Raw genomic sequence first — 15,733 nt, 5'->3', positions numbered from 1 at the left:
AAGGAGTTACAACTAATTAGACGACCCGAAGATTCGGAGACATTCTCTGCTGTGAGAGGGAGAGGAGATATGGTACATCCATGGATCTCGGGCGGACCTACCGAATATTGCATCCAGCCCCGACGGACTATACGGACAGAGAGAGGAAGTAGATCATATCATATATCTCTGTTTTTGTGATGCCCTCGATTCTTTCGAGGTCTTTCGAGGGTTGATTCCTTTGAGAGTCATCGAGCCATCTTCCGCCAGAAAAGGGACGTCCGCCGGCGAGTCACGGGACTTGTGTCACCCTAACGGCCCCCTTTTCCTCTCCAGTCGGGCTTTGACTTCATCATGACCAGCTGGTCCGGCCCTTCCCATGGTTGGCCATGATTTGTGACTCACTTAAGTGCTAGGCAGTAGGCTATCGCATCTCCCTCTCTCTTCTCCTCCACAACTCCCTGACCATCGATCCCACGCCTTGAGAATCAGGACCTGAAAGCGCCAGCAAGGCAGAACTAAACTTGATACCCCCATTTTATAGCCTTCCTAACAAAGCAAAAGGCTCATCGCCTTCTATTACTTCCTTTTCCTCGCTCTTCTAGAGCTTTTACTAGGTTCTAGACCAAATTCAAGATGCAAGCTCTCTCGCTCGCCGTGTTGGCATGCGCCTTGAGCCATGCTTCTTCTACCGTGATAGCTCGCGGCAGCCCAAAAGGAACCCCTAAGGCCAGCGACTTCGCGGCCGACTCTTCTATTCCAGTTCCGCAGATTCAGTCGGCGGCTGCCAACGCGAGCGTCGAGGCTGCGCTCTACCCCCTGAGCCAGGATAACCAGAAGACCAAGTCGGCTATCTACAAAGACTGGTCAGAATTCAAAAAGGCAAGTACTAATCAACAGTCTACTGTAATATCTTCATTTACTAATCATCCCGAATAGGGAGCGGCCCTGTTGTGGATCGCAGACATGGATGTCGACTGCGATGGGATGGACTACCGCTGCAAGGGTAATCCCGACGGCCTTTCGACAACGAACTGGGGCGCCTTATCGGCCTACAATGTCCCCTTCATCGTCATCCCGGACGATTTCATGGTGGCTAACAAGGATGACCTTCCCGGCAACAACGTCGCCGCCGTCATCTGTAACGGCAAAATGTTCTACGGCATCCTGGGAGATTCTAACGGCGACACTCCCCTCGTCACGGGAGAGGCTTCCTGGTTGATGGCCAGGACCTGCTTCCCAGACGATAACCTGGATGGAAACAAGGGCCACTCAGAACCGGATGTCACTTGTAAGTCACCCGTCGGATATTTAGGATCATGACTGACTGGTCTATCACAGATATCGTTTTCACCGGCAAAGACGCCGTTCTGCCCAGCAGCGCCATAAACGAGCACTACATCACCAACTTTGGCACTCTGAAGTCTATGGGCAATAAGCTGATGTCTGATCTCGCCTCCAGCCTGGCTCTACATAAGTCGGGGGACTCTACTTCTCCCTCGACCACATCGGGCCCTACCGCCACCTCGACTTCACATCCTACCTCCACCGATGAGGATCAGGAGAACTCCTCCACGACTCTCTCTCCGCCATCCTTGACAAGCCTCCTCCCGACCAGCTCCTCTCTGTCGAACATTGGAAACTGCTTCAAGAAGCCGTCTGCTCTGATAGTGACGGTTGCGCTGATGGCCTGGTCTGCATGTCTGGGATGGTAAGCACGACTTTTCAACTTTTTATTTTGGACTTGATTTAAGGAAGCGAAGCTAGAAATCTAGACTTCATGTGATTTTGTTTGCTTGGGATATCTAGGGGGATTAGAATGATTGGAAATGATTGAATAGAACTTTGTCTTGGATTTGGAGGTTATTTTTTGTGCTTTTTGTGAACGGCTTATATACACGTTCTATCTTTGTATCTTAGATGAGACTTGCTTGGAGGGCCTAGCAGTTGGACGCTGTCCGGCACTTTGGAATACAATTTGGCTACAATCAGCTTCGTTAGCAGCCCCACCAGCTGTGAAGCATGGCCATTTGCTTGATGTTTGATATGATAATAGCTGTATCTTCACCGTAGCGGGTTTTTCTTACATCTCCATCGTATTGCGATTAAAGTAAATACAGCACTCGAATAGGCGCCCGTAATATCTTAAGACAGGTGATGGCTGATACTCTGTCATTCCAATGGAAAGTATTCGAAATCTATCTAAATTTTGGTCCTTGGTATAAACTAAAAGACAAAAGAATCATACACAACTCCTAAGGAAAATCCTAATCCCCCTTAAGCTTACAGCGAAGCCGTGGGCGCCGACTCCGTCTTGGGCGGCCACTTGACGCGTCTTTCAGCGCGGACATATATATTGTTCGGTCGAATCAGCTGGAACATGGGATCGTACTCGATGGGACCATCATTCTCCTTGATGAACTTATACCGGTACACCAGCTTGGGCAGGAAGACCTTGACCTCCTGCAGAGCGAAGTTGAAGCCGATGCACATGCGCGGGCCCGTCGCGAACGGAATATACGCGCTCTTATGCCGGTTCTTGACCTCCTCGGTATCCCAGCGGTCCGGGTCGAAGCGGGTGGGGTTGCTCCAGACGTCCGGGTTGTTGTGCAGGTGGTGGAGGGCGCCGATGACGACGGATTCCTCAGGCAGCTTGTAGCCACCCGGAAGAATCATGTCGACACGGGCGGTACGACCGGGCTGGTAGGAGGGGTTGTGGCGGCGCTGAGTCTCCTTGATCAGCTTATCCATGAAGGGAAGACGGTCGGTGAGCTCAGCGGTAATCTGCGTGTTCTCGTCGATGTCGTTGTCGATGAGTTCCTGGAGAAGGCGCTCCTGGACGCCCGGGTAGGTGACGAGACTGTAGATCAGCCATGATAGGAGGGAGCTGGTGGTTGTGAAGCCGGCACCCGTAGCGACGAGAAGAGCCTGCATGAGACTCGTCTTGGGGAGTTTTTCGCCCTTGTTGTCTGTGGCACGGACAGCGTAGTCTACAAAATAATTATTAGCTTTCGTCAGGGTCAAAAGATAGGACATTCGGGTATGTACCGATCATGTTGCTGGCTTTCAATGCGGCATCCTGTAACGGAAGGTCCTCGACACCACCGCGACTGGCGTTTTGAATGGACTCGTCGATGATCACAAAGACGCGATCCCGGATGGTAAGCAGGCGCTTGGGATCCCCAAAGGGCAATTTGGCGTACCAATCGCCGCGAGCGGTCACCTTCTTGTTGAGCGTGAGCGACTCGGCGATGAGGGAGATCAATTCATGGGGAGGCGCATCGGGGGTTGTGAAATGTTTGAAGTCAATCCCCAGGACCAGTTTCCCAACAGCCTGAGAGCCCAGCTTGAGCATGTACTGGTAGACGTTCCAGGCTTCACCTTGCTCGTCCAGTTGATCAAAGACCTTGAAGGCATCTTCGACAGTCGCCTGCATGGTTGGCGCATAGTGACGTACGGCCTTGGGACCCAGAGCAGGAGGAAGGAATTTGTGCGCCGCTCTCCATTCCGGGGTGTCCGTGTCCGCCAGGAAGACACCTGCTTCGGTGTTCTTAATGGAGCGGAGGGGGTGAGCATCATTGATCTTCTTCGTGAAGAAGTCAGTCTCTGCGAAGATGATAGATGAGAGCTCCGGATCGTTGGTGTGGTAGACGGTGCGGCCCATATTGGTGGTCTTGAAGATAGGGCCATATTGCTCGAAGAGACGCTGGTGGTTTCCTAGATGATCGGGGTAGATCTCAAAGAAATTTCCAATGATTGGCAACCCCGAGGGACCGGGGATCTCCCGCACTGCTTTTCCATCTATCGTAATGCTGATCGGATCTTCGCTAGCAATAAGCTCTCCCACATCAGACAAGATGGCGTCTTGAGATTGGAAGCCAATGCCTGCAGTGTTTCAAGGCGTTAGACCAAGATAATAACCAGAGTCAGAATTTGAAATCGGTAAACAAACCATTAGGTTGAACGATTGCAAAATGCGCAGCAATGAGGTTTCGTAGTTCATCACGGTTCAGCGCCGGGTCAAGTTCGATTGTCCTTGCGCTCTCAACCGGTTCCCCCAGCAGATAGAAACGTTGGTATGGCATAACGGACAATGAATGGAATTTTAGCGCATAGAAGCGACCTTCTCGATGACACAGGATAGCTCTGCAGATTTATAAGAGCCATCTGTGGCTATTCCAGGGAGACCTTGTGCCATAGTCAACGAATCAGGGTAACCAGCTGGTCTCGTCGCGAACCCACATCGGAGGAATGCCCACATCTTTAGTGAGAAGGGGTGATAACCGTCATTCTGTATCATAGTAGCTGTTTGTGTTCATTTCGACTCTGGCGTGCATAACATGGTTAGAGCGGCATTGCCAGGTCGTCAACCTCGGCTCTTTCAAATCCAGGCTAACAAGTTTTTTTTTCGCACCCTCTACTCCATGGGCCAAATAAAACCGTAGAAAGAAGAAATAGATCGCCATCGGAGACCCACCGCTAACGGCCGAAGCCATGTTGGCGAACCAAAGCCAGTGTCTCGGAATCCACACCACTGTCAAAATTCGAATTTAATCACGGCTGTGCCGTGCCGACTTGTCAGTTCGGGCCGCTTGGACATGGAAAGGAGCCAAGTTTGTCGAGATCCCGAGGTACAAAGTGAATTATCGCTCTAAAACAAATTGAAAAAGAAAGACAAACTAGTGCCGGTGGGCCAATACCAGATGAGTTGTAACTTGTCGCAATAGCAACTGTGGGTATCAGGTTGACTTTTATCTCGCGTGTCACTGGTTTGAGCCGGCAGTATGGCGCCTGAAGACCCGGGTTGGAGGATAAAGCGATGAGGCATAAGTCCGTCTCTGCATTAGCATAAAAACACAAAGCTCTCCTTTTCTTAAAAGTGGTTTTCGTTTTCCATTCTTCGTTGCCCTCTGTCCTCTGTCCTTTAAAAGGGATTGGCGAATCTTAGATTCATAGCCGATTGGCACATATTTCAACACAATGGAATCGAAACCGGAGAGCTCCATGGAGGCACAATTGCCTCAGTACACGGTAGCAGACGTCGCATCGCATAACCGCAAGGACGACCTCTGGATTGTCGTCCACGGGAAAGGTAAGAGAAACACATCAACAGTCCAGTTTGATGCCGGTCAGTTGCTAAGTCAGAAGCAGTTTATGATATTACAAAGTATCTTCAAGACCACCCTGGTGGCGCTGATGTTCTCATCGAAACCGCAGGCACCGATGCCACGGAAGCCTTTGAGGATGTTGGTCATTCCGACGACTCTCGGGAGATCATGGAAGATTATCTGATTGGCACTCTTCAAGGCGCCAAAGAATATGTTGCGCCAAAGGCAGTTCGCGTTATTGCTCAGAAACCAGTGCCAGTTCCTCAACAGTCTTCAAGCGGTTCGATTGGTGCGGTGACAGGTGTTGTGGGTGCGGTGGCATCACTCATCTACGCATATAATCGCGGAGCGTTGGGTTCTCTGAATTTGCAACGACATATCGGCAACGGCGTGCCCCAATACTTCAGTGGTATGCGACTGCCGCGCGGAGGCTTCGCGATTGGGTTCCTCACGGCTACCACTATCTCCGCGGCGGTTGGAAGTGCAGTAGCACGACAGGCTGCTAAATTTCTCAAGATCGAATCTGGATTTGCTCGCTACCCGCTGCACAAGAAAGCGCGCAAGGTGGTCAGGGCCGACCCGCACTCAGTTAAGGGATTCCTCGATCCGAAAGAGTACCAGCGCCTGCCTTTGGTTGAGAAGGAGCTCCTGTCCCCCAATGTGTACCGATTTGTGTTCGCATTGCCAGATGCCCGAGGGGTTTTGGGACTCCCGATCGGCCAGCACGTTGCCATCCGCGCCGAGATCGACGGCACTACGGTGACGAGGTCCTACACACCCGTATCCAACAACCTGGACAAGGGTCGCATCGAATTGGTCATTAAATGCTACCCCGACGGACTGCTCAGCGGCCGATACCTTGCCAACCTGCAGGTGGGTGACGAAGTGGAATTCCGGGGGCCCAAGGGAGCTATGCGCTACAGCAAAGGACTCGGTACCAAGCTGGGGATGGTCGCCGGCGGCACGGGGATCACGCCGATGTACCAGCTCATCCGTGCCATCTGCGAGGACGAGCGGGACACGACGAAGATCAGCCTGATCTATGCTAATCGATCCGAGGGCGACATCCTGCTTCGAGAAGAACTGGAACGGTTTGCGCGCCAGTATCCCCAGAATTTCAAACTGTGGTACATGCTAGACACGGCGCCCGAGAATTGGCAGTACGGAACGGGGTATGTGGACCAGGCCGTGCTAACTGAGCGACTACCAGAGCCTTCGGAGGGCACCAAAGTCATGCTCTGTGGGCCGCCTGGCATGATCAATGCCTGTAAGAAAACGTTGGTGGGAATGGGATTCAAGGCGCCGGGGGCGGTTTCGAAGATGAGCGAACAGATCTTTTGTTTCTAGACATGTACAATAGAATATAGAACAGCAATTCTTTTTTGTTGGGTCACCATGGATCAATCCGTTAAGATGCGTACGTAACAGGCTAGAGAGAAATAAAGGCAGGGAGAAGTCAAAGGGAAGCAAGTCCGCGGAGTACGAAAAAGGAGACCAGGACACTAGGCCCGGACGGGACTGGCGTGGATAGTGGTGCTCGGTCACTGCCGAATCGGGCAATCCAGCCTCGGTTAGTTTTGACTTTCCATTGATTGACCATGATTCAAGCGCGTATAAAATTAAGACCCATGAAGAATAATCATTCTAGAATTTCGTTCTATCCCGAGGTTCACCACGAGTGGATTCTATTCGTTATTCGTTACAGGTAAGTTATTTATGCAAATCATAAACTGTCAGAAAGTAGTGCATAGGCGCTATGACCCGTAATATCATTAAGCATTATCCCACCCCATTAGCCTCGATCATCCATCGCAGTTTGAAACAGGCAGAGGGCATAGTATATGGATATTGTAGACCCTTGACCACTCGAGCATCATAGATGATGCCTAATAAAAGAATTTCAGCGCCGCTCCGGCAAGAGCGACGGCAGCAGCACCGCTCACGCCGCCATTTCGCGCCGCGACATCCGATTTTTCCGTCGCCTGGGGCGCATTCAGTTTTTCTGCGCCCGCAGTAACCGTCATGGGCTGATAGTAGATATCGTCGGAGGCGAAGGAGGTGATGGTCGAGGTACCCGTAGAAGTCGACTGCCCGCGCACAGTGAGTTCCATGCCGACGGAAACCGAACAAGAGGCGCCTTGTGTCGAGGAGGTGATGTCGCAGTCCTGCACCATGGTGACTTTGGCGTCCGCGCCCCTCGTCTTGGTTGAATAAACGGCGCTCATGGTGAATGTCGAGGGGCCTTCGGTTATAGTAATCGGTGAGTTGAGTGGGCATACTGTCACCGGGGCGCCATCTTGACAGTCCACGGCATAGGTAGTGGCGTCTGCGTTGGCACCGACGATACTGGCGCGAACGCTAGTCAGGCTCAACGTTGCCTCTCCGGCATTGAACATTTCGATGGTAGTGCTCTCCGCAGAGACGACGGTGGCCAGGGCCACGGCCAGTAGGGAGGACAACACAGACCGCATAGTTGTGAGGGTGGTGTCGAGGTGTCTGGTTGCGAAGAGGGATGGAAATTAGCGGTCGTGGAGGTCGCAGTTTGCCACTGAAGAAATCTGCTCAGCAACAGAAAAGACGCCAGGGGAAAGCATGCTAATATATCTGTTTATAAAGCTCTTGTTTTCACTATAGTGTTTGCCCCTATACCCACGGCGGGCTACATCGGGCATCGTACTAGCACCCTTGGATCCTTGGATTGCAACCACAAGGCAACATGCGGCTCTCTCTACTTCCCACATCTGGCTAGCAGTTGGCCTGATGTCTGATGAAGAACAAATCCGCGATGGCCATTGGTACGTACAAACCCGTCGGATGCGGGTCAGTTTGAACGGGCCAAAAGATCGTGAGTCATCTGATAGTACTGGACCAGGCGAGACGGGGAATCCGAAGCATAGTATTGGTTCTTGGAGATGAAAATATGCAGGGTTTCTCCTCTTCACCGGCACGCGATCGTATTCAGCCTTGGGTGTTCTTTAGCGCAGAGTTCAGGGAGTGCATAGCCGAAGGCAAGCGCCAATGATAGAGGCTCGATGTGGGGATATACGAGAAGGAAGGCCATAGGAAATTAGGCATCTAAAGAGATGCAACTACCATCTCCATAGAACGGAAGGCTGTCTGTAGCCGATCTCAGGGTCTGGGGTGGGCACGTTATGATTTGAGAGTTGATCATTTGCTGGAGATGGTCGCTCGAAACAGCAACTGAGAGGCGAGTTAGTCAGCTCGGCTTTCTCTTTCTCTCTTTCTCCATATGGTTACACCAACGAACGCTTTGTGCTGCTCACTCTGTTCCCCTTGCATAAGACAGGGGATCATCGGCTTTGGCCCGTGATGCTGAAACACCCGCCCTATTACTAGTATATCATTAATTCGAGGCGTTCGTATCGAGGGCCTACCTGAATTGGAAGGAACGAAAGGGTTCTAGACACAATGAAGTAAATTTGGCAGAGTACATGTCAGCGTCACTGAAGCCATTTTGCTCGCCGTTCTTGTAATATGTTGATGGTTCTTTTAGAGTAGATTTTCTCAACTTTATGAATAAAACGGGTAGATCTCGGGCCTCCCCGTCACGCATCAACATTGGATTGGGAAGCAATCAAGGACCTGAAGTACCCAACTACAGTAGCTGTATTTCCTCATAGGCTCGCATCAATGCCTTGATTGCAGTAGCGATTAGCGAACAGCCGGCCCGCACATGAAACGTTCCACTTCCGTAGCTTCTTCATTGCTTACTAACGAGGCTTTTCTCTTTCTCACATGTTACTACCTACACCTAACGCTATTTGATAAAGGCCAATCTAAAGCCAGAATTGTTCTTGATTCAGATAGGGTCCTTGAAATGGACCTGTAGTGTAAATCTACATAAGCACTGCCGCCGGAAGAGGTGTCAATCGCCTCCAGGTGCCGTATATACGGAATCAATCCTTTGATTTACTTGCTCATGACTACATCTGAGACAAGTGTGTTCATCCTTGATGTATCCTGGGACTGGCTGTCCCCCGTAATGGAAGGAAGTTTGTTAAAAGAAGATGTCTGTGAGAAAAATTACTGAGGCAGTAGAATGCTCATCTAGCCACAACACCTACACGAGTCTTCAGATACTCCTTTCAGCGATCAGCTATACGAACGTCCCACCGCAGTCTCGATTGATCAGTGGAGATGAGCGATAAGTAGTCAATTTTGAAGCTTGTAACTTGATAACTAAGCGCGCATCCAGAATCCAGAAAGAAAGGGGTGTCTAAAGGTTGGAAAAAGTGTGGTCCACCGTGGCTCTATTCCGTATTACAATGCGAAGCCGAATTTCCATCTGCAAATGCTCCATAGTGCGTTAGAGATCGCCAATCCTGCATCCTCATATTCATGTCCAATGTCACCGTCACATTCGTTTTCTCTTTTCATATCCAAGTATGTCGGTGGGGAGAAGGTGTGGCCCATCGTAGCTCTATTCCGTACCTATTAGTTCACGCGGAGCCGAATTGGCATCTGCATATGTTCCGTCGCGCCGTTATTCGCCGACTGTGCTTTCGCAAAGTTATGTCCTCTGCAGCAGCCACATTCGTGTTCTCTGATCATCTCTAGGCACGTCGGTTTACTGCCGTAAAAGAGTAGACATTGGCCTCCGCTTCATTCATGGGGTGCGGACTACATAGGATTGATAAGCGTGATCCTTTAACCAAGAGAGGAAGAAAGTGCGATGTGGATTAACTTACCTTGCAAATGTTTACCATTATGCATTTCTCTCCATTCGGGTGGGCAGGACAAGTTGTTTTTAATGTGTTTCTATCATAGTGACCCGGAGGATGCGCGGAAGATGTAGTCGAGGCTTCAGCGGTCATGGACCCCGAAGGAGAAGGCGTAGGCGCGCGTAAAGCCGCCGTGGTAAGACGTGCTTTTGTAGATACAGGTAACGACGCCGAAGGTGCAGAAGAGACTGTGGGAACCGGGAAAGTCGCAGTAGCCGGCGATTCTGCCGTTGGCAGGGAAGATGACTCCGTCACTGAGGATGGTGTTGCATTTGTGGAAGTCGTCGTACATGAAGTTGCTCTGGGCAACGATGCTAAGCGATGTACTCGGAAAGGGACCACCGACACGATTTGCCTCGTTTGCGTCGAGAACTTCGGCCCGGTGAAGTCACCCTGTATGATATACAGGGCAATGATTGATAGTTGCCCAACTCAGGGAAGGAAGAGAGCTGAGAAGTGTGACCTTTATTTCCTGGCCAAACTCCTTGAGAGGGTCTCTACCCTTCAACTTCTGCAGGATAAACCTGATCGATGGCGATTGAGCGTACGTTAATGTCGTTCGGTGAAAGAAGTCGTTAGCAACCGAACAGTTTTCCTCATTCCGGACCACTTCGGTATACTTAGCTCTCAGATCGACCCCTGGCAGAGAGAGCCACGCTTGAATGGCATTATAAAGAAATTTAGATTGAGTTTCCAAAACCTCACTAGCGTTTTCTTCTTCATCAAGCTTGGCCCGATGGGTGGTCCAGACTTCGTCTCTCGCACAGCCCCCACACTTTCTGAAATTCCTTTTGCCCCCATGAATGTGGGATTTCGGAAAGCAGAAACCTGTGTAGTCTTTATCACAGCTGTCATATTGGAAAAAAGCGTGTCTATTTCTAGGATTGTTAGGGTTGGCTGATTCACTATTCACTATTGTGATAATTTGTCGATAGCAGTTTTTATACAATGCGTTGCTTACTGCATCAGATCCATCGGAATAGTCGTCAAATTGGGAGTTGACTTCGAAAGGAGCAAAACATAACGTAGGATGTTGGTTTTGAGCTTCCGTAAAGACGTTGAGAGCCTCTAGTTTTCTTGCATCTTTCTCGATCGCTTTGGATATCAATCTTTGCTATGACGTTTGATTCAACGAATCCATGTAGTAAAAAGGTCTGTGGTTATTGAAAAAACTTGGATGGAGAAAGATTATTTTAGTGAGTGCAGTATTGAGAAGTGAGTTTCTGCGCAGCAAGTGGGCGTGGCTGCGCACGAGATATGGAAAATGCTTTTCAAATTTGCTTCTGGAGGTACATTCTCCGTTCTGATTCAAATCTGATTCCATCCTTGAATTATAGGGCCAAAAGTTGATGTTGAAATGTGTGTCATTACCAGTTGACCAGTCAAGAATGCTGTGATTGTAATCTCTGTCGATCTTGAAAAGATCTAGTGTGAACGGCATACAGTAGATTATTCTGAGTTCTGCAAGCAATGAAAAATCTTTGAGTCGCGTGGTTCGGATCCATTCCGGACTCATGTAGTGAACCCCGTGTAACTCGATTGCTCTCATGGTGTTAGAGAACTTCAGCATAGTTTCGAGTCCATGAATTATGGATTCAACAATGTCGTTACGAAGGGGACCACTGGGACTGAGGCTTGTATTTTGCCATGTGAAAACCACAGGTGTGGAAGTATCATTTGGAGTGTAAGGCGTGTAATTTGGTTTGACCCTACCATTTTCCGTGGAGTAAGTGACCCGGTGTAAAGTCTCATCCGTAAAAAAGTAGAAGAATGGAATTACTGGACACCCATTGGGCGATCTTTTCGCTGATCAAACTGAACCGTATGCGTTCGAGCGGTATTAGACCTGGTAGAAAGGTGACTCGGAAATATGGAGGCTCGGAAATGACGCGATAGAACTTCGTAGCCATAGTCTCTTTCACCAGAGTGTCCGAATCAATGTTTCCCTGTACCGGAATGCCCTATTATAGGTCGAGGTAGTTCATATATTGTGAAGAGGACCTAATAAGGGTAATAGGCTAACCATATGCGTGGTGGAAGTAGAGAAAGCATTTCTCACCTCAGAATAGACGACTTTGGTCGGCCCGGGAGTGGCAGAGACTTTCGACTGAGGAATGGTCGAGTTTGTCACCTCAGGAAGGGGAGGCTCGCTCGGCTCAGGAGGGGTAGAGACGCTCGACTGAGGGGTGGCAGAGTTTATCGCCTCTAGACGGGCAGAGTCCTCAGGATTGGCAGAGTCGCTCGGCTCAGGGCCGATGGCACTAATTGCCTCATATGCCTCAATCGCCTTAATAGCGTAGGCTACATCAGCGTCGTTGCAATAAAAGCACTGTTCTTCAAATTTCTGTGATTCGTCCTTCGGTTGGTTAGGGCCATCTCTTGAATCGTCGTTGACGGGATAACGTACTCTGATGTGACAATGAACATGCAAGAATGTCGGTTTACCGGTCACGTTCTCCGTGTATAGAAGAAGTCTTCTTGTGAGTAGCGAAAGAAGCTGGAAATGTCTTGAAATCGATCCAAAGTTACTTAATCTATACTTATAGGTCGTAATATCCAAGTCAGTAAACGTAGGATTCCAAATCAGCGAGGATGAACTTACACGTGTTATTTGGCCATGGCTGACAAGCACTCGACTGGGCATGGAGAGTGCTTCTACTGCGACTTCAAGCATGAGAACGGGGTAAAGTTCGTTGATATCAATGAAAGCCCAAGCCTGGTGGAAGAAGGTCTTTTGCAAGGCGTTTAACCATTCTTCGCTACGAACAGGAAGCTGGAGAAGGTCAGTCTCGATAACAAGGCTAGATTCTGGAAGTGAAATAATACTCACAGTAAGCTTCGTTGATACATCAGGAAAGGTTTCGGGGTACTCTCCGATGTCCAGGCCTCCGGAAGGAGGGCCAGTACCACCCGAAACCAATTCTTCAGCCATTAGAGGCGTGGAAGGATTGAGATGAAAGAGGAGGATGGGTGGGCAGAATGCGTTGAAGCCACGGAGCAAAGTACGGGGTGGAAGAGTTAGGAAGAGTCGAGATGATTGGGAAAAACGAGTTGTGGCCACAAGCGGGGAAATAGAAGGAGAAAGAAAGGAAAGTAGGCGATGGAAGAAGAAAGATGGGCCTTTTATAAGCCAGCGTATACTTTGAGAAATTCTTTCACCTACCCACGCCGGAACCCCCACCCTCGATGTCTTGTGAAGGGCCTGGAATGGTTGGCAGGTATACAGTGAAGTTCAGCCATATTCTGTATCTGCAGCCGGTACCCGAGCTTTCACTCGGGCGATTTGGAAGATGATGATCTACATGAGAGCAGTCGCATTCAATTTAAGCAACAAGCCTTCCAGGGCAGTGGATGGTATGCATGAAAGCAAAAGAGGAATGACTATCCTTCACTAAGAAGGTCGAAAGAATACTGAATGAATTGCTCGTAGACAACTTTTTTATGCTAGAAGCAATCTGTCAAGCACTTCACCTACAGGAAGATTGTTTAGTTTTCCAAGAAAATCAGGTAATTATTCAATTCTTTATTCCAATGGTCTTCCCTACGTATGATGCCATTACCGGGTGACAAATAAGTCTCTGAACGAAAGCCTCGGGTACGTACTATCGAGTTGGCCGACGTAGTGAATTTCAGGAATGCATGCCGCTTATATGACCAGGTGGGCCAGTACATTATCTTCTGTGATGGCCGAAACTACGGTCATTTTTCTTAATCCTCTGGGATCAGTAACCTGAGTGCCCTTGTCCTTATTTTCCAGGAAGATTGTCCAATGGCTTTTTCAACGAAGCGCCATAGTCAGAACCGAGAGTACACTAGGCAGGAAAGGTGCGGATAGTGGTCTTGCCCAAGGCGAAGATAAAAGCGCAGATACGTATGATCATGGCTGTGAACCGCTAAGATAAAGGAAATCAACTAGTTCAGACACATTGTACCCTGTTACCCGTATAGCATACTCGACGAGATGTCGAAGATCATACCTTTGGGTTGTACTCCGCATAATTTCCGTGGAGCGACATGGTCTTCAGATCCAAATAACAGTCAGGGTTGACGGTGGCGACAATATTTCTTTGGAAGAAGAGTGACAGAAGAAAGACCACTGCAACGTTGACACAATGCCAAACCCCAGAGTACTAAAAGTACCTAAGATTGCGACTTTAGTGTAGTAGACCAAATACGTGATGCTTGCCTATGATTTGAAATAGAAACTGTCGCGAGATAAAGCGTCCTGTAGCAAAGCATACATCATATGAAGCTGTTCAGGTTTGAAGCCAAGACTGGGGCATGGAAATTGCTAGATAAGAACCGTCACGGGATGTCTGGGTGGAGTATTAGACTTTCGCAACAAAGTTCCGTGGATAAGTAGCTTATTTCGTCAGATAACAGTTGAATTAATCATGTTCACCGTAGACAGTTACCTCTCACAACCAACTTCCTTCATTCTCCTTCCTTCAACTCTCATCATCCTGCCTCGAACCAACCCATCTCAGCTCTCTTTTGGGCCGGTACACGCAAGACCTATACTGGTCGACTTTTAAGTGCCTTCCACACATTCCTCAGCACTCGTCCGCTTTCCTCAAAGAGGCTGTTCATGGGTGTTTCCCAAGCACACGCTCTTGCCGTTGAGGCAATACTGCCTTGCACCTGCCAAACCGCAGATACTCAAACGTAAGATGAGGACTTTTCTCTTCTCATACATTATCTCAACATCGTACAACATCCATAATCCTTATACAATATCATTCATTCTCATACATTATCATACTGATATGTCTCCATTCAAGGCCATATCCAACCGCTCATCGAAAAAGCGCCAAGTATCACCTCCTTCCTCTGCAGACTCTCCTTCAGGGACTGACTTGGACGAACAAACCTGCCGATTAATAGTCGTGGACAACATACACATATCGGACGTCGCTACAATGATCAAGAAGTCACAGAAAAGGCTCAAGTTGGCCGGTACACGGCTTACCGTCGAGTCAATTGACGATCAAGTCACGATTGGAAACAGTCGCAGGTTATCATCCATGGAAAAGGCCGCCAATGACCGACGTAACATGGACAGACTCCTATCTCGAATTGCTATTCTAGAGGATAACTCGACTTCTCAATGCGACGAAATAACTTCTCTCACGAATGAAGTGGCTACGCTCCGTGATCAAACTCTCCATGATTCCAGCATTAACCCTCGGTATCACGCAATCCGGAACAGTTTCATATCCACATACAAGCGGGATAAACTGAAAATAGCAACGTCCGAAGACCGCGATCTCGTCGCAGAAGGCAACATAATTGCCCATGAGGGTGACTGCAAGGGAGATCATTATCTATACGATGATACTCCTCGTGGCCGAAAGGATGTCAACGTTTTTATCTCCTTGTATGGATTACCACCAAGCGCTTTCAAATCACACAGTAAGATGCCTGTTCTACCAGGACCTACTTACATACATTTGGTTAGCTAATGATGCCTTGCAGATATTTGTCCCAGCGCCTGCCTAGTTCTCAACAAACATGCAACCCTTGTAGCATCTGCGTCGACCAGAGCCCAGCCAAACTCATTCGAGCCGGCATTCAAAGCTTTCGTAACCGCTCTAGTGGAATCGAATTTTGACGACGACGTCAAGGGACATGGCGATCCTCAGGATCCGAAACACTCTCTCACGCAATCCTATCGGAATTTCTGGAAAGCTCTTCGCAGCAATGTGTAATTACTAGCGCACTTTGCTCTTTGCTCTTTGTTCAGGTGGAATTAGTTGGCATACGCCTTACTTCGCCTCTAGCTCAATAAAGAACAGACAACTTCCATGCAAAGGGAAAGTCGGGTCGCCGTCACTTAAGCCGTTTTACTCACTACTATTGTTTCAAGGATTCTTTTGAATTATCCTCTGATGCGTACCGGCGAAA

The 15,733-nt window shown here is 49.1% G+C and overlaps 7 protein-coding genes across 7 annotated transcripts; 3 read left to right on the top strand and 4 right to left on the bottom strand.

The window, feature by feature from the left end:
* Positions 1-615: 615 nt before the first annotated feature.
* On the top strand, positions 616-1,694 carry LDX57_011211 (glycoside hydrolase family 75 protein; the record flags this gene model as incomplete). The annotated part of the gene is made up of 3 exons (XM_046092957.1): positions 616-865; positions 923-1,270; positions 1,321-1,694. 3 exons carry the CDS (start codon positions 616-618, stop codon positions 1,692-1,694), a joined length of 972 nt encoding a protein of 323 aa, XP_045948935.1.
* A 568-nt stretch (positions 1,695-2,262) lies between these two features.
* On the bottom strand, positions 2,263-4,064 carry LDX57_011210 (cytochrome P450; the record flags this gene model as incomplete). The annotated part of the gene is made up of 3 exons (XM_046092956.1): positions 2,263-2,969; positions 3,028-3,864; positions 3,932-4,064. 3 exons carry the CDS (start codon positions 4,062-4,064, stop codon positions 2,263-2,265), a joined length of 1,677 nt encoding a protein of 558 aa, XP_045948934.1.
* An 895-nt stretch (positions 4,065-4,959) lies between these two features.
* Positions 4,960-6,434, top strand: LDX57_011209 (putative cytochrome b5 reductase; the record flags this gene model as incomplete). Its single annotated transcript, XM_046092955.1, has 2 exons — positions 4,960-5,107; positions 5,197-6,434. The coding sequence occupies 2 exons, from the start codon at positions 4,960-4,962 to the stop codon at positions 6,432-6,434; spliced, it is 1,386 nt and encodes a 461-aa protein (XP_045948933.1).
* A 539-nt stretch (positions 6,435-6,973) lies between these two features.
* Positions 6,974-7,558, bottom strand: LDX57_011208 (putative GPI anchored cell wall protein; the record flags this gene model as incomplete). The annotated part of the gene is made up of 1 exon (XM_046092954.1): positions 6,974-7,558. The coding sequence occupies one exon, from the start codon at positions 7,556-7,558 to the stop codon at positions 6,974-6,976; it is 585 nt and encodes a 194-aa protein (XP_045948932.1).
* Positions 7,559-9,911: 2,353 nt separating this feature from the next.
* LDX57_011207 (uncharacterized protein) lies at positions 9,912-10,121 on the bottom strand (the record flags this gene model as incomplete). The annotated part of the gene is made up of 1 exon (XM_046092953.1): positions 9,912-10,121. The coding sequence occupies one exon, from the start codon at positions 10,119-10,121 to the stop codon at positions 9,912-9,914; it is 210 nt and encodes a 69-aa protein (XP_045948931.1).
* A 1,456-nt stretch (positions 10,122-11,577) lies between these two features.
* LDX57_011206 (uncharacterized protein) lies at positions 11,578-12,761 on the bottom strand (the record flags this gene model as incomplete). Its single annotated transcript, XM_046092952.1, has 4 exons — positions 11,578-11,790; positions 11,853-12,368; positions 12,432-12,602; positions 12,660-12,761. The coding sequence occupies 4 exons, from the start codon at positions 12,759-12,761 to the stop codon at positions 11,578-11,580; spliced, it is 1,002 nt and encodes a 333-aa protein (XP_045948930.1).
* Positions 12,762-14,748: 1,987 nt separating this feature from the next.
* LDX57_011205 (uncharacterized protein) lies at positions 14,749-15,537 on the top strand (the record flags this gene model as incomplete). Its single annotated transcript, XM_046092951.1, has 2 exons — positions 14,749-15,241; positions 15,305-15,537. The coding sequence occupies 2 exons, from the start codon at positions 14,749-14,751 to the stop codon at positions 15,535-15,537; spliced, it is 726 nt and encodes a 241-aa protein (XP_045948929.1).
* Between the last annotated feature and the right edge of the window lie 196 nt (positions 15,538-15,733).

Source organism: Aspergillus melleus (assembly GCF_016097325.1).
Source record: "Aspergillus melleus strain CBS 546.65 chromosome Unknown contig7, whole genome shotgun sequence".
Taxonomy (NCBI): domain Eukaryota; kingdom Fungi; phylum Ascomycota; class Eurotiomycetes; order Eurotiales; family Aspergillaceae; genus Aspergillus; species Aspergillus melleus.
Note: the sequence above shows the minus strand (reverse complement) of the source record. Positions and strands in the feature narration are given on the sequence as shown.